This window comes from Mastacembelus armatus, chromosome 5, assembly GCF_900324485.2.
Source record: "Mastacembelus armatus chromosome 5, fMasArm1.2, whole genome shotgun sequence".
In the NCBI taxonomy this organism is placed as follows: Eukaryota; Metazoa; Chordata; class Actinopteri; order Synbranchiformes; family Mastacembelidae; genus Mastacembelus; species Mastacembelus armatus.
In genome coordinates, this window is record NC_046637.1 from 3290242 (window position 1) to 3313608 (window position 23367).

The following is a 23367-nucleotide window of genomic DNA, read 5'->3' on the forward strand; positions in this document are numbered from 1 at the left end:
TCTTTGCCCTAGCCCTCCTCTTTTAGGTACATTTACCAAATGTACTGAAAGCTAACTCAATGTGAAGATTGTGGGGAAAGCAACAAAAGGATATTAGGCTTGTACCATTACAGTGGCACTGCAGCAATCACCAAACTCATCCATTCTGTTCCATGATACAGATGAGATTTCCCATATGTCTTCATTTTGTGTCCAACTCCACAGAAACCCAGCAGAACTGGCTGAGAGTGGAGCTGATGGATTGCACCCTGGGTCATGCATGACTTAGCTGCCTTCCCTAGGAGAGCAGGTGGAACAACGACAGGATTTACATAAACACAGAAAAGTAAATGAGCTGACTGTTTCTTTTGAGGTCAATGTGGAGGTGAGTGGCTTTTCTGTCTTCAGCAGTAACACATTATGAGCTTACCTTTTATATATGTATCATGTGGAAAAGGTTGCATACACTTTAATCGCATCCAGTCCTTTTGGAACTGGGCTCAAACTCATCTTCCACTCAAACAGATATTCAGAGTACTTCTACAACAATGTAATGTAAGCAATGTAATGTAATGAAGCAATGTAATACTGCTTCTTCCGTTAAAGGGAGTTTTTCCTCTCCGCTGTTGCCAAGTGCTTCCTCATAAGGGATTTGTTGGGCTTTTTCTTTTTTGTGCCTTGAGATGATTGAATTGTGATTTGGAGCTATACAAATGACACTGTGAGCACCCATAGGAGTGAGTGTGAGTGTGTGAGGTTGTTTGTCTCTATGTGGCCCTGTGATGGACTGGTGACCTGTCCAGGGTGGACCCCTGCCTTCCACCCAAAGAGAGCTGGGATAGGCTCCAGCAGGTCCCTGGGACCCTGGTTAGGGAATAAGGGGGTATAGATGATGGATGGATTCGTAAGCAAAAGTAAAAGCCTCTGCATTAAAATGCCCTCTACTGCTAAAGGTGAAGCTAATTTTATTAATTTTATATATTGTACTGCTGGGTAGCAGTGAAAGAATTTCCCCCTAACGCTGATACTGATTATTTTAAAAATCAGCTGGCCTCTGATTAAAACCATTCCTGGGTTTAAATCAGCTGGACAAGACATGTTTTCTGTGGTTTCCTAGTGGCCAACCATGGTACTGTACAGTGGAGGCATTTTCCAAATAGGCCGCCATTATAAAAGACACGTCTGTAAAACTTGTGAAAGGACACTTGAATGGGAAGCATGTTCTGATGTTACTCTTTGAAACAAGACATTTCACATCAGTAATGTTATTTTAAAACCTCTGAGCTCAGAAAAGCTGATTTTTTTTTTTTTTTTTTTTTTTTGGTCATCTGACTATAAAAGCACATTCTTGAGGAACATTAACATGCTTCACATGGACCACACCATCCTGAACGCATCCTCGTAGGAAAACTTCTGCCACGCACTTAATTGTATGTTGGTAGGAATAGAGCTGGACCACTGGACACAGGACTATTGCAGGAGGAAGCACTTCAAACACATTCAAATTACAAAAAGCGTGTGGCTGTAGCTGTGAGTGGATACAGTAAAATGCATGACAGTGTTTTCAACAATGTTGTACATGCAGCACATGGAGCTGCATGGGATCAACTGCAGATTCCAAATAACCTTATTACAAGCTCTCCAGGAGAAAATATATTAATAACCCTGTTAGAGTGGAAAAAATATATTACGTTGCCAGTGTGAACCGATCCTTCCTCCCCCAGATAATGACATTTCAGTGAGAGCAAATGAAATGGGCCAATTTTCAAACTCATTACAAACTAAGTTCTGAAAAGGAATTAGAAAAAGATGAAACAGAAAGAGAGGGAGAAAAGAATATGAGACAAATGATACGCACTGACATTGACTTTATATCTGTGTGTTTTGTTTTATCTGTGAGTGGGTTTATTGCAGACATACTTCATCTGTGCCTTTCATACATGGAAGCTTTATGTGCTCTGTCCCTGGCTGTGTGTGTGTGTGTGTGTGTGTGCGCGTGTGCAGATGCATGCTTTCTGCAGACTTCTGTGGGATGTGTGTGTCTGTGTGTTATGTATGCTTTGAGCGTACATTTTTTGATCTGTGTGTGTGTGTGTGTGTGTGTGTGTGTGTGTGTGTGTGTGCATGTGCGTGTGTGTGCGCATCAACTCAGCCCAAAGCCAAGCTGACAGACAGCTTCCCTCTGAGGAGCCCCTTAGTGTTTCTGATTGATCGTCATAATGCCAAGGTACAGGCCCTGTCCTTGGTGCCTATGCTAATCGCAGGCTCATGCATATTTATGAGCTCCTTGGGAATCAACCAGCTAAATAAAGGATGAGGCCGTTGGCTTGGAGCTGCATTCATCACTGACTCTGATTGATTAGAAAGAGAAAAAATCAGCTTATAGAGACCTGTGTTTTAATTATTTCCTCTCCTCAGCTCAAAGATCATAATAGGAGCTTGTGACTTGTGGAGGTGTAAACAAAAGGTGGAGGTTTCCATATTAAATGACAGGTAAATAGAAAGCTGGTTGTTTCCCCAACATGCCCATCTTTTGCTATTGTGGTGTTAATTTGTTATGTTTCTCATCACTAGTCAAATGCAGTTTTTTTTTGACTGCCAGTGATTCATTTATATAATGATCTAAAGATGTTGGTGTAAAATGAAATGCTGCAAGCACTTTGTTGTTTATGTCTGAGAAACCTTGAACTTTGTGGTCATCCACTTATCAGATATTATTCAGGACTGTGTTTCAGTGTTGTGCGTTTTCTATTTGTTTTTTGCTTTAGGTTTCCGTATTTTGTCTGTCACTACACTCCCAGTTTATAACGACCCCGGTGACGTGTTTCCTGTGTAAGCGGATTCACGTCCTGTTGTGATGTGTGTTTCTGTACAGCTTGTTCACAGATTAGCTCCAGTCTAGCTCACCTAAGAATTATCTAGGTTCTCTGTATAGCAGCTCATAAATCCGTACATGTTCCTGTAACAATACTAGTCAGGTATCGTCTTTTTTGTCCAGCACTTCTTGCTATTTCCAGACTTAACTTGTTGCTTCCGGCTCGTTAGCCTACAGTTAGCTCAGCTAGCTGCTAGCATGGCCTCTCCCTGTCTCTCCTGCTCGCTGTGCCACATGTTTAGCTTTTCCTCTGCCCCCGTTAGTCGCAATAAGACCTGGAGTAAGTGGAGGTTTCTGGCAGCTTTGGACGCGAGGATTACTGAACTGGAAGCTCCGCTCCGTCGAACTAAAACCAGCTAGCCTAGCCCCATTAGCCGTTAGCTTGTTAGCTTCCGACGGAAACATCCCGCTAAGCAGAAGCTCAGGGCTCATCACCGGCCTTTTCACGGTTAACCGACCTTGATAATTACCAGCTCCATAGTCAGAAGGGTGAAGTTAGAGACTCAGATCTGAAGCTGCTGCCTAAGGCTGATCGGAAATACGGTAAGATTGTTATTCACCTCGGCGGCCATAAACATCCTGTCATAGTTCGTGCATTTGTTACCTCAAGGCTGGATTACTGTAACTCATTATTATTACTATCAGGATGTCCCAGTATGTCCATAAAAAGCCACCAGTTAATCCAGAATGCTGCAGCCAGAGTCCTGACAGGAACTAGCAAGAGAGATCATATTTCTCCTATATTGGCTTCCCTTCATTGGCTTCCTGTAAAATCCAGAATAGAATTTAAAATCCTCCTTCTCACATATAAATCTCTTCATGATCAAGCTCCTTCATACCTTAAAGACCTCATAGTACCATATTACCCCAATAGACCACTTGGCTCTCAGAGTGCAGGTCTACTTGTGGTTCCCAGGGTTCCTCCTCTCCTGTGGAACCAGCTTCCAGTCTGGGTTCAGGAGGCAGAGACCCTCTAGACTTTTTAAGTTTAAGACTTAAAATCGGTCTTTTTGACACAGCTTATAGTTGGGGCTGACTCAGGTGACCCTGGACCATCCCTCAGTTATGCTGCTTTTTGTACAGTTCCTTGAGATGATTGTATTGTGATTTGGCGCTGTACAATTCAATTGAATTATGAGGCATTTTGCCAAGTAAATGTTGACTTTCTTACTTTCTAATTTCTGTAGAAAAATAAGGCTGCAAGAGCTGATGTATTGTTTTTTTTTTTCCCTCCCCAGGCTGATGAATCATTCTCGATTCTGTGTCACTCTTCTTGTCCTGTGTCGTCCTGGCTGAAACCTAATCATGATGCTACAAGGTTAGTAATTAAATGTAGATCACAAATAAATACTAACATAACACTTGTACATGGTGCACTGTCTCACCTTGTGCAAATTGCTTATTGTTTAGTTATGTTACGTCTTACACCTGAGACTGTAACACTGTTCGTGGCTGCTCTATAGACAGTTTACATGTTGCGAGCTAAAAGCATTGATTTTAGCAATTTTTAATACCAAATCACTCCACAAAATCACCCAGGAGTAGAGAGACTGGAAGAACACCTGGTAAATTGCTCATTAGCTTAAGTGATTTACTTTGTTTAAAGTAAGATTTATTTAACTTCCAGTGTACATAACTCCCAAGTTTAAATAAGATGTTTTGTGAAATGTGAAGTCAATAAAAGTCATCCATAATAAAAAAATTGATAAATGTCCATTTGTATATTATAGTCAAAGAGCAATAGCTTATAGAGTGGGGATCACAGGAATATTTTGTCATATTAGTCTGTAAAGAGACAGATAAGATCACTTTCAACATTTTGGTCCCTTTTATTTCATATTAACCACATTTCAAACAACTAAACAACCAATGAGAATGGCATCACCAGATCTAAACAACACTTAACGAATAATCATTGGAATAATTATACAAAAAAAAAAAAAAGTACAAATTCAGGACAAAAAAAAAAATCCAAAAATAAAACAATCATAATATAATACAGATGAAGAGCCATGAACCAAGTCAATAAAATAAAGCCTTCGTGGAGATAAAAAGCAGAAACATTTCTGGCATTCACATTGTCTTCAACACAACACGTTTTTGTCTTCATAGGTCCATTAAGGAGGCTGACTGGACTCCTGCAGAAAATAAAAGGTAACCACACACTGAACATTTTGCCACAAGTGTGCCAGATCTGACCATAAGCTTTAAGACACACAAGAAGACCAACAAATTAAATGTTCACCAAAAAAATGATCTTTACCTCTGTTAAATATAGAGTATCGCTCGACACTGGGTAATCCACTATCTCATACCTGCTGCTATGAACTGATGGCTGATATAAAAGTTAAGCATCAGTTAACATTAGGGGTTTTGTTTTTGTAAAGGCTGGCTTAGAAAACGGTTCATTAATTTCCATGATTCTTCCAAAATAGATCAGTCATGTTTGAAAATGAAGCCCTTAATCTGATGGTTTGTTCTCTGATTCGCTGTATTACAGTGCCTCAGAATATATGAGTACATTTTAGCCAACAAATCTCAATATTATCACAGTTCAGAAGGTGCTTGAACATAAATCTGGGACAGGAAGTTTTTGGTTGAGTCTTCTGGACATCTTCTAAATGCAATACCAAATAATAATAGGGAGCTGAGGTCAGCAGGACATCCTGACACTCGCCAACAGTGTCCTTTGAGCAGCAGTGGAATCTAAACTGCCAGCCATGTTGACCTTCTTTCACCTCAGGGTCAACCATAAAGTGAAATGATTTCCTTGTAGACCAGGAATGAGTTTGTCAAAACCTGCACACTTCAGTGGGCCTAAAAAGCAAATCTGAGGCTTTGTTTGCAGAGGAAAAGTAAATGTGACCTGTCGCTTTGTCTTTTGTCATTTTAATGATAGATGGCAGACTGGGGGAACGATCTAATCCCCAAGCTTCTTTGTCACTGAAATATATCCAGAATGTATTTCATGAAACAGAGTAGAGCTTGTGGATCTGATCTAAATCAAAGCAAGTCTCGTTTTAAAGTTTAATCTGCAGTCACTGATGTCTAATTCTGATCTGAAACAAGTTTAAAGATTTTATTTTCTAATTTTAGACTTGTCTGAAACCAGTATGGAGTTGTCAGCTTTATGAGGTAATGCAGTCTACATGATAATTTTGGAAGATGTAGTTTGTGCTGCTGATGAACAGTATTGAGTTATACTGAGGTGTTTAATGTCCACCCCAGGATAAATAACAGAAACCCTTCCTGTGCAGCAGCAGTACAAACTCCAGCCTCGGACATGATCACAGTTGAATCAACACTACTTTAGAACAGGTTCAACAAAACAACGTAATGCAGGATTTACTGCAAGACAGGTATATGACACCGCATTTTAGCTCACTGTACCTAATAGCGCCAGTTGAGTGTGTATTTGCAACACCAGGAAAATAATTTGTGCACAGCTGTTTTCCTACATCATGACAACTGCCTCAGGTGAAAAACGAAACACTGGGCAGCTGACAGTGTTTAACTAAATCCCTTCTGTCAAGGGACCCAAATTTTGCACCTACAAATAAGGAGGTATGAAAACAGTTTCACAAGGGGAAAACCAAAGAAAAAAAACGTAAATTTCTACAGCCTAGGTTAAGTTCAAACCATCCAAGCTAACAAGATACAGTTGTATCAGTAAACAGCTGCACTAGACTGATAATGAATGTTAGGCTAGTGGTTGACTGCTATTGTCTCACTGCAGTTCAACAGAGGGGAGTCCAGTCTATATTTTAGTTAATTGGTTCTCTTATTTTCAGAGAATACGTTAAGTATCGTCCCTTCAGCAGCTTCAAGTTAAAGCCATTATTTAAAAGCATTTAACAAACTTTAAACAACTCTGCAAAAACTTTCATATAAATTCCATTTAGTTTACCTTTTCATCTGGAAAAAGCATTAGGCTCTATTTCAGGTTTAGTGGGTGTTTAAGTGCAGTTTATTATAACGTTTCCCGTAGCTAAAGCATCACAAGCTGACATCAAACGGCCATGTTCTTTCTTGAAATCTCCATTGTAGTCACTCTGTATATGGGCGTCAGCTAATGTGCAATATGCAAAAATAAATATCTTAATTTTTTTAGACAAAATGTCTAAATGGACAGTTTGTGGAAACATAGGACTTTGTTCCAAACTAATAATCACCAGGTTGTGACACCGACAGAGCTTTTAGGAGCAATAGGGTTTTGAAATGGTAACCTTTATTTGTAATGTGTCTGGTGCATGATGTTTGTCTGTTTGTTTGTTTGACTGTGGTTGTCTTATCTTATTTACAGTAAAGGAGGATGCACACTGTAAGATTTTGACAAGACTGACTTCCTGTTTTTTATTCTTCCAGCACCACTGAAAAAAGTGGAGCAACAACATTTGATCTTAAAGGCAAGGTAAGATTCATTCTCTTTTGTTTAATACGTTTTTATTCATCACCATGCATTTGACTCCACTTAGCTTGTGTCATGCTACTTCCTCGTGTTTAACAATGACTGCAACTATTTTTCCCAGCTCTTGTCAAAAGAAAGTCATAAATGACTTGTCCTTGCTGCAGTATGAAAGAAAAGAAACCATGCAGTTACTGGGTTGGATGCCAGAAATATTAACAAGTGTCTGTTGATTTTTTTGCTTTGATCCAGCTAACTGAATCATCATCAACAACATCCACAACTCAGTTAATTTTTGCAATTACTCCGGGTGGGTAAATACTGGTGTTTAAAATGCCGAGTTGAAGCTTTGATCTCAAGTGAATGTACAACTTTCCAAAAAAATCTTCTAGTGTGCATCCAGTCTTCAGAGGGAGACAACATTCAAGGCGTAGAGTATATCTAAAAAGGAAATACTGTACAGTAGTCACATCACAGCCCAGCAGAGAGGACAGAGAGATAGAGAAGGAAAAACTGGCGCTTTTTTAAACATCTGATTTTGTTTTTTCAACATATCATTTTTTCTTTTTTCTTTGTACAGGCATGTAAAGTCCCCAGTCTGGCTGAAGTCAACATACACACACAAAAATCAACAGTGTGCATGTTTCTTTTTTCTCCTCTATTTTACAGGTTGTGTATGTGTGTGTGTGTGTGTGTGGCACACAAATATGCACACAATTAAATGTGCAAGCTGGCCTCTCTTACACACACACACACACACACACACACACACACACACACACATGCTCACAGGTTGGATTCGGGTCAACACGAAGGAGCTTTGCACTGTGTGTGTCCCGGTGTTATGTTGACAATGACGACGGGCGATGTCGATGGCAAATCAGAGAAGAGAACTTCAGCCCACAGCCAATCAGAAGGAGCTGAGCGCCTCCAGAGCCACTTCATAGCAGAACTTGTACTGTTCCTGTGGAAGGACAAACAGCACGGAAAGTAAAGGTTAGTGTCTGCAAAGTTTTTTTATTTTTTTTTTTTATTTGTTGCACTTCAGAGTAGCTGCTTTTATTCAAACTCTATAAATATTTTCACAGTTTGCAAATGTTTCTTCCCCTGATGTAAAAAAAAAAAAAAAAAAAAAAAAGTTTTGCTGAACTTGTGAAACTTGTTTGTGCATGTTAAACATTTGTCTCACTGGAGACTTCGCTCCTCTCCTTTGTTCTCAGGATCTGATAGCAGGTAAACAAAATCAGACTGATCACAATTAAATCTTCACTCAAGGCAGCAAAGCAGCAACTCTGACAAACTGAGAAACAATATGTTCAAAACTATAATCCATTTGCACCTACAGTAGGTGTGTGTGGTGTGTGTGTGTGTGTGTGTGTGTGTAACCACAATTGTCTCATGCAGAAGACTTCTTCAAAGTCACTAGGTGCTTTATTTCAGCACTTTTTAAAATTTATTCACTAAAAACAAATAGATGCTCATTCTTAATACAAGAGATTTTGTCATCCTCCATATCTAGTATGTACGCCATGTAAATTAAATCATTGAATATTTAATTGAAATATGTGCATATGTGTTGCGAATTCTCACCATAGTCTCCACCATGTTTGTCTTGTTGTTCCTCAAGGTTTTGACAGTGTGGAAAACATCCACGATGTTCTGCTGCTGGATCATCTCGTTGATGCTGCAGATGGCACAGAACGTTCCAGAACGTCCTCCGCCGGTACTGCAGAGGAGAAGAGCGGGAAGGAGAGAGAGGGAGAGGAGATCTTCATCATCCAACATCATCGTCATCATCATCTTGGAAACCAAGGTATGTAAGCCAAAATCATCAGGAAAGCAGTAGCAGGGAGGTCAACTCATTAGAGGAAGACAGAAAAAGGAAAGTAAAAGGAATAATGTAAAAAAGAAATTGACCCTGTGACCAGTTGCTTTGAAGCTCAATAATTCAGCAGGACTTGCTTTTCCCTTTCATCTCTGTGGGAGCTCTGCTTTTTTTAAACAGTGTTTATCGTGGAATATAATGTTTCCTTTCAAACAGTTCTTCTCCAGCCTGCCCTTTGTTACAGATACTGAGCTGAGGTTGATTGTCAGCTTGAAAAAAATGAAAGAAAAACCTCTTGATTCCTAAAAACCCTGACCTGACAAAAAACCCGATAGGTTATGAGAAGCAGCATTTGTTTGCTGAGTCTATATTGGCTTCAAACACTTTTAGATTTAAAGGAAAAGATTAGGGTTGGAATAAATTCTGTCACTGCGGTCCACAGTTAACCTACAGAGGTTAAGTGGGCATTGCTTAGTGTTATTAATGTAACTTGTATTTCTAAACTGGCAATATTTGTCATATCTGATTTTCCAAGGAAAAGTTTAAAGTTTTAACACAAAGACCTGTGCGTGAAATTTGGCTTAAGGAAAAATTAGTACAAATTTTTCAGATTTCAGTATTTTGTTGAGCAGCATTTATTTTCTTTCTTAATGCTTATACAGGTTATATAATGCAAAAGTTAAAATACATGAAGAGTATACACAAATTCTAACTGGGTTTCTAATAGCAGGCTTAAGGTCTTTACATTCTGGAAAACCAAATTTGAGCTATTCGAAGATATTTTAATGCTACCCAGAATGAAAACACAAGTGTAAATAAGACAAATCACAGGAAGTTACAGACTAAACACAGATGAGGCTTATAGTTTGTAGAGCAATAGAATAATATGAGCTAATAAGAGCTCTACTAATAGGCTAAAGAAATGTATTAAGATGCCTTTAGTCCAAGTTTGACTATTTTAGACTTTATACAGATGATAAACTGCATAAAAGGACAAAATTGTTTATGTGTTTACTGTGTGCCCCAGTCAGTCTCTGCCTGTCAGCAGTCAGACCACCCACCATGAAAAGAGCTCCAGACTTTCCTGTCTCACCTTGTTCCACCTGAATTCCTTCAGTATTCAGGCTGAATAAAACATTCAGGTATTGAGAGGTTGAGTGGCATCCATCACAAAAGCCACCCACACTCTCTCTTCTCTGCATTAGTAGTGCCAGCACAGTACAGTCTGCTCTTCACTCGGCATAACTTATTGTAGGATTAGTGAAAAAAAAACCTCAGATTTATCAACTTTTTAATTCTTTCTGCCCAATAGGAAATATTAGTTATTAGTTCCTTTTTTGGCTTTATGGCAGAAGCTAAGCTCTAGGTAAGGGTTAAAAATCTAATTACTGAAGAATAACAAGCAAACCCACTAAAATCAGGACAGGTCAGGTCAAGACTCAAGCGGTTGTGAAGGTCAAAGCTAATGAATGACTTTCATTATTTGTATGTTTTGCAGTTTATTAACCTCAGCATCGAAGTGTCAGAGTTGGCCCTTTCAATCAAAACAAGCAGCAGCTCCCTGAAAAAGAAACTGCTGCACATCGATGCAATTAAGAATATTTCAAAGTTTCATGTCTGTCAGTGGCTAATAAGAAGCATTGTGATGCTTTGATTTTGTACATTACTAATGCAGACAAGAAAAAAAAACTGTAAATGTTATATTCAGGTTATAAAATGATGTAAATGTAAATCTTCTTTTGAAATGGCCAAAAACTCTTTAACTGTGAACCTACAATCATATATGATGTTTTCTTCATTACTTGTCCATTCTTTCTGTTACAGCTGTTCAGTGTCATGAGTACAATGTTAAGATAATGAGAAAATAATTCGATAATAATTAGATCTGGGGGACATTGGAAAAACAAAACTAAAAGAGTCCAGATCTTCTCAGTCTTTGCAGTATAATCATAACTGAAAGGGCAACAGGGACGAATATAAATAAGATCAAATTTTCTATAACCTGAACTAAATCCTGTAGCTAAAGATTCTGATCAAACAATCTGGCAATCAATGTAGCCTGGTATATTGTTCAGGCTGTTTGAAATTCTTATTTCAGACCTGAACTGAACTCCATGCTGTGAATGTGTTAAAGATATAGATACAGAAGAACATTATTTTTATTCTCCTGTATCTAAAATGCATACCTACAGCAGAGACAGATTGCTGTGTTAAGTGTGATTTGCTGAAAATGAGACATGTGCTCAGCATTTAAGACCCATCAGACTCCAACCTCCAGGACAAGTGAAGAGCAGAAAAGTAATCAGTTTTCACCAGCTACTGATTGAACCATCATGTTTCTCCGTTTCTCTATCTGTGAAATCAATAGCTGATTAGCCACTGTAGCTGTCTTCACCCAGGAGCAGAGGAAGCTTACAGATGAACAGTCGGGGTGGCTACTGATTACAACTGAACATGTTTTCCCGTAAGTGATTTTTATTTGCCTATATTTGAATTTCTCATCATTATTGTCACACAGATGTAATTTTAAGACGTCTGTCACTTTGTGCTTATAATTTGAAATGACAACAAACTTAATTTCTTTTTCATGAAATAAATAGCTGGGGATGACAGGTTGATTTGAGCTGGGAGTCAAAGGTGGGATATGCATCTGTCACCATCTATATTACTCTAACTCACGAGGGGGTGTAACCACTGATTCTGTTTATAAGGGCTGAGTTAAAATCCACCAGCAGCACTGAGACCAGCTCATGCAGCTTCTTTCAGTGATGAGCTGTCTAGGCACTGCAAATGAAAACTTTTTTTTTTTCACATTACTTACAGCTTAGATTATTTTACAATATTTGAAATGTGATGGTATTATTATAAGCATAAAGTGACTTTGATTTATTTGCACCTGTAGCCTGCAATCTGAAATCTGAGTCTACAAAAAGCAATTTAGAAATAATTAACATATTAATTTCAGGGTTGTGTTTATTTTAATCATAGCATCCTGTATTTCACACACACACACACACACACACACTCTCTCTCTCTCTCTCTCTCTCTCCAAAAAGCCCACAAAAACCTCACTACAGCTAAAAGCAACAAATCAATGCCAATTCTGATTGGCCCAATGAGCTGTGACAGAGAAAGCTGATTGGATAAGCACCAGTGATGTGCTTGTGCTAGAGTGTGTGTGCATCAGTGTTTGTGTTATTGTTAGCAAAGATCCCTGTAATCTCTCATCTATAGATTTTACAGCCTGTTTCCCTCCCTCATTATCAGCTTCATTTGTTTTGCTCAGATAGGAACTGCATGTAGCTGAGCAGCGTTTAAGTACTTGTGCACAAGAACACAGTCATATATACACGTTTGTGTGTTCGTAACTTTAATATATTGTCACTTTTATTCAAACTTGTCATCTCAGTGAACAAAATTTGTTCCTCCTTTGTTATTTTATCGTGTTTTATTGTATACATGTCTACGTGTGTGTGCCTGTCTGTGTGGGTGTTGGACTTACAGGCAGTGCACCACAGTCCTTCCATCTCCTCCGTCATACTGCTCCTGCCACTTCGCCAGCCTCCTGACCAGCTGGAGGATAGAGCGCTTAGAGAGAGGCGTGTCCCTGTAGGCCGGCCAGCCAATGAACTGGAAGTGCTGCACCAGCCGGTAGCCGTCCTGTGGCTGAGGAGAGAGGTGTGAAGATTAGGATTTTTATCATCATAGCTGTCATCGCCACAATCAACATCATGCGGTTCTTCCATGGGGAATGTAAACACAACTCAAACAACCTCACGACAGGAGTGTCTGAGTCTCGCTCTCGGAGGTATTGCTAATGCTGCTGACCAGATTTCCCCAATTGTCTCACCTTCAAAAAATGTGTTTGTAACAAATTTTATTGGAAGACACCTAGAATGCCCAGATGTACTAGCACAGCAGCAGTCTTTTCTTTATATGTCCTAAAATAAAATGAAATGACTAAAATGTGCTCATTGATGTTCCAGATGCTGTGACTGTGGACATCACTCTCCTGCCCTAAACCTGCTAAAACCAAACGATGACTGGAAAGTCCAAGAACAAATGGCATCAAGATCACCATTAACTGGCACAGTGGCAAATTTAAAACACGAATGTCTGCAGCTCCTCCTTCTGGTGTGTATCCAACAGGATTCTGGAAAAAATAAGATGCCAGTCTCATTGGTAATGACACATGAAACACTTTGGATGAGTTAGCAGGCTGTTGTGCTACGATTAGTTCCTGTTCCTGAACAAAATGCCTTTTCAAAATAAACAGGATTGAACTCAACAAAAGATGACATTTTGTAATGTTTAATTCAATTTCATGGCAGACAAAATGTTTTGAGTCATCTGGCCTGAGGCAGTTGGCATCGACCACCTAAAAACACCAAAACCCGCTGTCACTGTCAGTCTGATTTACTGCTAGGTTTACCACACACGCACATGCACACTGACATTTATACACACTACCAAGCAGATGTAGTGCTATCTGTTTCTTTCCATTTCCTTCCCTCTCTTCCAGTTTACCTGCCTTCACATGTCTCCTTTCAATTTTAGTCTTTCTCTCCACTTCCTCAATTTCACTTCCCAATCAACTCCTGTTTCAACATCTTTCTTCCCATTTCTATCTTGAAATCACTTGTTCTTTTCTTTTCCCTTCTTTTTACTTCCCAAACCTGTCCTCTTTTCTCTCTCTCTCTTTCACTAACCCTTTTTTCATTTGATGGCTTAGTGGTTGGTGATACAGACTCAGCTAGGTTGGAGCTGCTTTCACAGTGTGAGATGTGCTGTTGTGGCGATGATATGAGCCATTTCACGCTAGACTGATGATGTGTTTGAGAGGAAGAGGAGAGGTAGAATATAGAGAGTAGGGCAGCGAGGAGTTCACTAAGCGCTATAGGAGCATGCAGACGATAGGGCACCGCTAGAGGTGTACTGTCATGGATGGGTAGGAAAAAGAGATGAGAAGGGAGTAACAAGAGGAGGCAAATCGGTAGAAAAGTAAAGGGGCAAGTAGAGGGAAAGTCGGAAGGTGATGGGAAAGGAGCAGGTGATAAAATGCAGTGGGAGAGAAAGAGAGGGAACAACTAGACAAGGGGCCAGGAATCTTCTAAATGTCTTGTTATTGTACCACCTCCTACCACACTGCTGTTTCATCTGTAGAGTTCTGACTAAACCTGGCTGCTTTCATGTGCTAAGGTTGGTTTCCTACAATAGCATCTTTTTAGCTGTTTTGGAGGAAGGAAAGGTCATATGAAATGAAAAATGCCTTTTCTGTCTTTTTACATCGTGCTCCTGGGATGTATAGTTCCATTATCCTTATATGTCACGTATAGGTCAAGAAATGCATTTTGAGTATTTTTATCAGAAAAGCCAAACAATATTATACGTCTGTAAAGAATCAGGCAAATGATCAAAACAACTCATCTTTTACATATAGTAGACAAACTAAAAATGCTGTTTTTAAGGGGACTGGAATTGTAAAATTACATTTAGCTACAAGAGCATTAGTGAGCCCCAGTGCTGATGTTGGGCAGTAAGGACCAGCTCATCATCAGTGCTCCAACTTATCCAAAATCAGGGTATCAAGATCTTCCCAACTCCACACTTTGAAACCTACTTTCTCAATGGACTAAGCTTCGTGCAGAGATCATCTCTAGTTGAAATAGGAAACTATTCTACAAACTATTGATAAAAGTATGTTGTTACCCTGGCCATGTTGCAGATCCTGAAGATCCGGTTGATGATGTCTTCATCAATGTCCGCCGATATGAACTCCACTTGAATGGGCCCATAGCAACACGAACTCTTCTCTGGCCAGTACTGCATGCACAACTATGGAGAACAGACAAAGGATACAAATGATACAGAAATAAATTACTTCATATATTAAATATGTTTCTGTTCTTTCTGTTTTTATTGTGTGTCAAAGATATGACTGTAACATTGAACATAAGTAAAGCTTTCCCCGGATGCCACTGCAAGGACTGTCAATACAAACTGACATAGATAAAAATAGTCTCTGGGTGTATTGATCGGCCTGATCAATGAAGTTACAGCTGATGTATCAGCTCCTGGCTTTCATGCGCTTTTCCTCAAACTAAACAGAAGCAAATATTGCCTTGCATGTGTATTTGTGAGTGTATGTGCATGTTCTTGTTTTTTCTTTTTACCTGTGCTGCATCCATCTCATTGAGCATTACAATTGAGGAGCAGTTGTAGTCAAACACCAGCCTCCAGAAGTCGCCCATGGTGTTTGGCAAAGGATGCTGGGTAACAATGAAGGCCGCTGGCTGTTTGTGACTCTGGAGTGTTGAGATGGACCAGAAACAGATAACAGCAAGCACAAGAGAAATAAACAAATGAACAGAACCATAAATAATAAATCAAGGTTTCACTGCAGTAGTAAAAATTTAAACAACACACATTGAAATCACTAAGTAAACACTTACATCCATTAATGCAGCATTGATGTAATTGGAGCTCTCTCCATCCACAGATATGAGGAAAGGCAGGCATCGGTCTGCTGACAGTACATCCATACTACGGTTCTTGTCGTGGTTCCTGGGTAGCAAACCCACGCTGCAGTCCTCTGGACGGACTCTGGGGGTCACTATGTTCAGAGTCTAATAGATAGAAAAATAGTTTATTAATCCTACTTTAACGTTACTCTATTAAAACAGTAGCCTGTTGTGGGGAGAAAGACCTGCACATTGATATTGTTGAGAAAAGCTAGTCTAAGAAGGGAAACTTTTAGTTTTAAAAAGGGTATGATTACATTAGGGTGTAAGTAGGTCTCCAGGAAATGAATGTAAAATCTCATATATGATAAAAACAAAGGTGTGTACTCACCTGGAACTCATCTTTAATCTGGCTGGAGTTTGTCTGTGGGTCCAGTCTACTGATGTTGTAGTAAATTGCTCTGAACTCACACACTGGTATGGCTGTGTTCCCGCATAGACACGCCTCCAAGATGGCATCGTGAACAAATACGTACTGCTCCTGCAACACGAGCAAAAGCATATGAAAAAAAAAAAATCAAAGAAATCCTGGAGCTGTGACCTGACTACTTTCTCAGTGTGTTTGTAAGATTGACAGGCAGGATGCGACTGTGCTAAAGCTGCTTCTCAAGTCTTCAACAAACTCAAATATTCCACTGTGAACATGGTTTTCATTCGCTTTGTTTGTGAATTCGTTTTTTGAGTGCTCATGTTCTCTCAGTAGTTTGAAAGTGGATTAAAAGGGAGAAGTACTTTGCCCTGCAGTGTTTCTGTGCTCTGGATCAAGTGTGCTCTTTGTGCTCCAACCAACTAGCTCGCTGGTAAAAGCATCAGCCACAATGAGCTACAGCAGCCACTGTGCATGTTAATGCACCTCCCTCTCCTTCCCTTATGCTATCTTTCCAATTTTATCTAGTGTTCGTTAACTTTTTATTTCTGTCTTCAATTTTGTTCACTTGTTTCCTCTCACACTAGTGTTTGTCTGCTCTCGCTTTTTCAATTTGCTTTTCACTTTATCTCTCGGTCTGTCTCTGTCTCTCTCTCTCTTTCTGTCGAATGTTAATTGTTGCCCTTGGAGCAGAGAGGAGAGTTTTAAAAGCATCACTGAAATAACCTCTCCTGGCCATTACCTACTCTACTGAAAGACACACACACTCACACGCATACAAAAACACATCTATGCATACAGGTGCATGCGTACGTACACACGCACGCACGCACGCACACACACACACACACACACACACACACATGCTCACACACACACACACACACACACACACACACACACTTCTTTCCCCTGTGCCTTTTAAAAGATTAATTGCTTTGTGCTGTGTGGAGCAGGATTATAATAGTGTCAAGTGGCTTCAGCACTGACACAAATTGCCCCCCACATATATCCAAAAAGCAGGGCAGGATGCATTTAGCTTGACTTCACACGAACGTGCACACACAGACACACATACAAAACAAGCTTTCATACCACTGCTGTCATATGAAAACCCTCAAAGCAATGCCCAGGGTAACTTTTCTGAACCCAGCACTTCTAACATCAATTCAAAAATCAGTTTCAAGCTCCAAGCTTGAGCTGTCAGTTTGAAAATGAGTCTGTTTTTTCTTTATTCCTGATAAAGTTGACTTTTTGGATATGCAAGGCTTTCATCAGTAGTATAAATGGGATGCAGAGGCGAGATGGATTAGTTTGGCTTAAGGTAGCTTAGAGAACAAATGAATTCTTCTGCTGCAAAATTAAACATTTTAACAATTTAAGACACAAACTCTTCAAAAATGACTGATAGTGCAAAATTAGAACAAATTACAGCAGAGTGTAAAATGATGGCAAGAAACTCAAGTCCTACTCTAACAAAAAGACTGAACTTTTTTAGGAAAGAGATCATTTAGAAACATCACTGATTAGGCTTGGTGAGCTCTATACTAAGTTAGTGGTGAAGTTATCGCTGTATAAATACTAGTTAACTGGTCTGTTCTAGCCTTCAGCTCTCTGGCTCATTTTGGCAACTTGTTGAAAAGTTCTAATGTGAACATAAACTTGGTGTGTGTGTGTGTGTGTGTGTGTGTGTGTGTCTGCACTAGAGTCATCTATTATTTGGGGAATGTATAATATTGATAGAGTGTCTGGGTTGGATGATATAAGAGTGCAAAAAATAGAGCCTACTAAGACACTGTGGATTTTTATGCTCCTGATTCTCATACGCCAGCTACAGACAGACAAAATGCTACAAGCCAATGAAGGTAATTGAGCATACTAAAAATAAAAAATTGTCTTTAGTGGAATATTTCTAGATGTGGACATTGGAAGTCAATATGCAAGAATCTCAGTAAATTTTAGGACTGCTTCAAGCTACTGGTGATTTATTTTTACTGGAACTGAAACTTTCCATACAGCACTGGAAGAATTAAAAAATGCAAGAGAGCATCATTTTTCATTCTCTCTGAGCAATGTCCTTTTTGCAAATGTATGGCTGTCTAAGAAAATAGTCTGTGTGTGTCTTTTGTGTTTGTCTGTGCACATGCACACCCATCTGTGGTCTCCTGGACATCTGTGTGTCATTAGGAATTTATCTACAATGTGACTTACAGTGCGTTTTGCACTCACCTCCGTCTGAACCATGTTGACTCGCTGTGATCTCAGCTCTCGGATGCAATTGAAGATGTCCACCACACCTTCATTCTCTGCCATGTCCAACATGATGTCCACCGCAATGAAGCAGCCTGTCCTTCCTGCACCAGCACTGCAAAGGCAACCACAACAACTGTGTCAAATAAATATACCACAAAATCTGCATCTAACACTTTGACATCAGTGGCTTTGGAGCTGAGTGTAAAGCCACAGGCCAAGGCCAGATTAGAAGCTGCACCAGAGAAGGTTCTTGCAATGAAGCTGCTAGTACTGTATGTGACATTGTTCTCTATGTGATTGTAAATGATAGTTTAACAACATGAATAAAAGAGCACAGCTGCCTTTAACCTTATCTGGTGCGACAATCATCGTAGTTTCTTTATAGTATAAAATATTTTATGGTAAAAACAGCAGTAGTCACTGACCAAAAGATCTTTGTGAAGAAACATTGTCAGGGTTTAATCAAACAAAAAATACCTTTTTTCTCATCAGAAGAGTAATTCTGACAGAAAAACCGACTGGACTAGCTGTTCCCTAAAAACACATGGAGTATCTCTCTCTCTCACACATAAACAAACCCATAGAGACTTTAATATCCCATGTCAAGTGTTAAAGCAACACATCTTAACAGTAATGCCTGGAGGGAAGGAGACAGATAGAGGGACAGACAAACTGATGATTGGATGGATTGAATGAGCAAGGGAGTGAAAGAGGGGGAAATGGTGGGAAGAAGTTAGTGATTGGGAATAATGGAAGTGTTCCTCAAAGGGGAGAGATCAAGGGAGCAAAGGGGGCAAGGCTGGAGGGATGGAGATGGAACTGAGAGGATGAGGTATGGAGGGATGTGGAAAGGGAGAGGAGAAACCTATCTTTCACTTTGCAATCCCACTGACAGCTCATACAGCTAGAGAGAGAAAGAGAGAGAGCAGAAACAGGAGAAAAAAGAGAGAGAGATAAGAGCAGACAGAGAAGGAAAGATAGAAAGGAGAAAAAAAGGAGAGAAAAGGAGTGAGCGCCTTGGCAGATTACCTGTCAACCTCTGTGATTAATGTTGAGACCAGAATACTGCTGGGCCTCTGTGTGTGCATGTGTGTCTGTGTGTGCTTGAACACCTCATGACACAGGCCAATAGTGTCAGAGTGCCCCCGGAAATTAGAAGTGACTGCCATAACGTCCTGCCTGCCCGTCCACATACTTTTCCTATAGCTGTCGGGTTATAAGGCTGCTCACCACTGTTTTCTTTCACTCTGTGAGAGTGCTCCTTTTTTACCTAATTGTCTGTATGTGCCTGTCTGTGCACTTACACCAGTTGGTGCCCATGAGTGCATGTGTTTATTTTACTTCATGTATTGTAACTTAACCACACCGTAAACACAGAGTTGGCCAATCAGAGAACACATAGATTTAGCATTTAGGTACAAGGAAAATCATCTTTGGTAGATCCATAACAGTGAACAACTTGCCTTAGTTATTTACTATCAAAGTACAATGTATTATTGATGCAATGTAATAGAGCTGAGGGCAGGGACTGCTAAAAATGTCTACCTGTTGATGCATTCATTTGCTAGTGGGAGAATCTGAAAACTCTGATTTATAACAAGAGTTGCTTTATAAATTGTCAACCCTATGAACTTACAATGTGCAAGCTGGTATTCAAACATTATTGACACTACTGTCTAAGAAAACAACATATAAAAATATATAGTATAATTTAAAAAATGTGCATAATAGAACATTTTTGCAATCTGGGTTGCGAACATACAGAAACAAGCAGACAGAGAAAGATAAGAAGTTATTTCCTTAAAGGTGCAGTTGTGAATATGGATGGGTTATGAATCAGTGGCAGGGTTATGGGTTTCTTTTACACCCATTCAGCGATGTATTGCAATAAGGTGGTCAACCAAATGGAAAACATCCATTTCAATTTTTGCCAATATGAAGAACCTATTCCAAAGCAGCTGGTCAGCGTGTTGACCTTTAAAAGCCTGTGCATGTTGATACCTTGGTTCCAGAGCTGAACTGTTACATCCCATAAAGAACAGAACATGGAGGTTAAATATACCATTGGCATGGGAATCTTAAAAGTGTCACTTATTTATTTTCTCCATCTATTTCCAGTAGATGATGGTAATAGTGACTTGAAAATGTGGCGGCAGGTGAATTTCTTATTTTTTTTTGTTGCCATTTTTCTAAAGGTTAACACCATCAATCGAATTTATAGCAAAGGAAGATTGGTCTGTGTGTGGAACCTGTGCTGTTCTTTTAGCAATCAGCGAAACAAAGGAGGAGATTTTCAGACAGCTGAATGTTCCTGTTGACGGTGGGTTAGGTTGATTACTGAGTAACAGAATTGTCATCCAATTTAACTTGGATGCTTCATTTAAAGTGCATTCAAGAAATGTGAATCACTCAGTAAAATAATTTATCTGTATAAACGCAAAGGTTTTTTTGGACAAGAGCTGTAAAACAGCTGTGCTGTCCTGTCCTGACCACCAGCATTAGAAAATAGTGTTTATCTCCTATGCAAAACCTTGGTGTCTGTATGTTTGTGTCTGTATTCGTACCTGCAGTGGGCCACTATGGGCCCGGCATCTGGCGGGTTGAGGAACTTGACCTGTCGGATGAAGCCCAGCAGTCCGGTGGCGTAGCAGGGGACACCGTGGTCGGGCCAGCTGGTGAAATGAAACTGGCGGAGTTCACGAATCTCATGATGACCCTTCTGAGAAACACACACAGGGAGAGAGGTTACACGTAAGATGCATATTTTACAACAGCAATTCCTCTCTTCATGACAAATACTGGCCATTTGGTCTTTTGATGATGACAGACGAATGGATTTCATAAATCTTATCATGGTCCTTTTGGGAAAGAATGACAAGAAGACATATCATGGTTCAGTAGGCTAATTTACAGCAGGGATTTCAGGGATCTGGGGGCCATGATGACTCTTTGGCTTCAGCTGGAAAATAAATCAATCTTGAGGATGTCAAGATGGCACTTTGGGCCACTTCTGAGAATGAGACAGGAAGACTTATTATAGCTCATTTGCCTAATTTGCAAGGGAGATTTGAGGAAACTGATGACCATTTTGGCTCCGCAAAAATGATTAATTGATTTCACAAATCTCATGATGGCCCTTTTGGGATACACTTACAGGAGGAAATTGCATGGTTCAGTTCAGCTACCCAATTTAAAAGGAGAGTTTAGACACCTAATAGTCACTTTCTGTATGAATTACAAATTGTTAAAGGTCTCCCAAAGAATAAACTATTATAAAAAAAAAAATGCTGTACTTTCGTGAAATACTAAAAGTTTCTGAGAAAAGTACGATAAGTAAGATAAACCAGGAGACTTTCATTCCACTAATAGAGACAAACACACTGCTGGCCACAAAGAAAAATTTAAAAAAATACGATGAATTCCACATCACATATTATGGTGCTTCTTCAAGAGATGGTTTGGTCCATAATGCATATTACAGGAAAATGAAACTGCAACAGGCATGTGTTGTGGCTTTCACTGTGATATCATCTTGACATTTTAATAATGGACTTTCTAGAAACACAAAGGCCTGATAAATAGTTTCCTGTCTAACAATGGGGTTATTAAGAAACTAAAAAATCTGATAGTTTATAGATAGTAGCTAATTATCACATCACAGTGCCTTTGTGGGATATAATGCCTCAAACTGTGGTGTGCAACATTTTCTTTTTTAGCAGATGCAGGATCAATACAGTTCAAATCATTTTATTAGTATAGAATTGAAATCACAAAACAGTCAAAAACAAAAACAAAACCAGAGGCGAGGAGAGAGGATACACCTATGGAGAGTCCTCAGACAGTCTAGAGCTATAGCAGCCTAACTAAGGGATGGTCCAGGGTCACCTGAGCCAGCCCTAATTATAAGCTTTGTCAAAAACCTTAAAAGGTCTAGAGGTCTCTGCCTCCTGAACCCAGACTGGAAGCTGGTTCCACAGGAGATGAGGAACCCTGGGAACCACAACCTGCACTCTGAGAGCCAAGTGGTCTATTGGGATAATATGGTACTATGAGGTCTTTAAGGTATGAAGGAGCTTGATCATGAAGGGATTTGTATGTGAGGAGAAGGATTTTAAATTCTATTCTGGATTTTACAGGGAGCCAATGAAGGGAAGCTAATATAGGAGAAATATGATCTCTCTTGTTAGTTCCTGTCAGGACTCTGGCTGCAGCATTCTGGATTAACTGGTGGCTTTTTATGGACATACTGGGACATCCTGATAGTAATAATAATGAGTTACAGTAATCCAGCCTTGAGGTAACAAATGCACGAACTATGACAGGATGTTTATGGCCGCCGAGGTGAATAACAATCTTACCGTATTTCCGATCAGCCTTAGGCAGCAGCTTCAGATCTGACTCGATGTGGATCTGGCCCCAGGAAACACTGGAGTCTCTAACTTCACCCTTCTGACTATGGAGCTGCCAATTATCACAGTCGGTTTCTCAAAATCGTTTAGAAACGTGAACAGGCCGGTGATGAGCCGTGAGCTTCTGCTTAGCGGGGTGTTTCCGTCGGAAGCTAACAAGCTAACGGCTAATGGGGCTAGGCTAGCTGGTTTTAGTTCGACGGAGCGGAGCTTCCAGGAGAGACAGGGAGAGGCCATGCTAGCAGCTAGCTGAGCTAACTGTAGGCTAACGAGCCGGAAGCAACAAGTTAAGTCTGGACATAGCCAGAAGGGCTGGTACAGGAATATGTATCGGTTCAGGAATTGTTGTACAGAGACTCCAGTTAGGTTTTAGATGTGTTAGACCGGAGCTCATTTGTGAACGAGCTGTACAGAAACACACAACGGGAAGTGAATTCGCTTACCCGAGAAACACGTCACCATCAACGTGTGACGTGTTCACAACTCCACTGCGCCATACGGCCGAAAAAAATCCATTATTACACATTCAGATATTTGTTTTAAACAACAGTTTTAAACCTAGATCATGGATCACTTCACCTCAAAGTATTCTGTCAGTTTTAAAGCGATCCACAGTAAATGTGTTGAAGTCAGATAACTGCACCTGAGCAGGCTGGAAGTCTTCTAACCTGCGTCACTCCTCATGGGATTTAGAAATTTCCTAACTTTCTGACAGCCATGAAATGCAGCATAA

At 39.9% G+C, this 23367-nt stretch overlaps 1 protein-coding gene and 1 long non-coding RNA gene across 5 annotated transcripts in view; one reads left to right on the forward strand and one right to left on the reverse strand.

The window, feature by feature from the left end:
- The first annotated feature begins 4107 nt into the window (after window positions 1-4107).
- LOC113130645 (uncharacterized) lies at window positions 4108-13613 on the forward strand. Of its 4 annotated transcripts, none has more exons than XR_003295721.1 (8): window positions 4108-4172; window positions 4967-5008; window positions 7220-7265; window positions 7840-8255; window positions 8887-9072; window positions 11453-11548; window positions 12589-12892; window positions 13071-13613. It is a non-coding gene; the product is annotated as an uncharacterized LOC113130645 (long non-coding RNA). The 4 variants fall into 4 exon arrangements; XR_003295722.1 differs by having other exon boundaries at window positions 7929-8255; XR_003295720.1 differs by having other exon boundaries at window positions 7220-8255.
- The window catches only part of ptprt (protein tyrosine phosphatase receptor type T), a 266980-nt gene continuing 251711 nt past the window's right edge, over window positions 8099-23367 (reverse strand). The window contains exons 30-38 of the mRNA XM_026307430.1: window positions 20790-20944; window positions 18202-18337; window positions 15937-16086; window positions 15537-15710; window positions 15258-15389; window positions 14794-14919; window positions 12587-12750; window positions 8850-8985; window positions 8099-8223 (exon numbers count right to left, since the gene is read on the reverse strand). Coding sequence (XP_026163215.1) covers window positions 8170-8223; window positions 8850-8985; window positions 12587-12750; window positions 14794-14919; window positions 15258-15389; window positions 15537-15710; window positions 15937-16086; window positions 18202-18337; window positions 20790-20944 — 1227 coding nt within the window. The 3' untranslated portion in view covers window positions 8099-8169. The remainder of the gene's footprint in view (window positions 8224-8849; window positions 8986-12586; window positions 12751-14793; window positions 14920-15257; window positions 15390-15536; window positions 15711-15936; window positions 16087-18201; window positions 18338-20789; window positions 20945-23367) is intronic.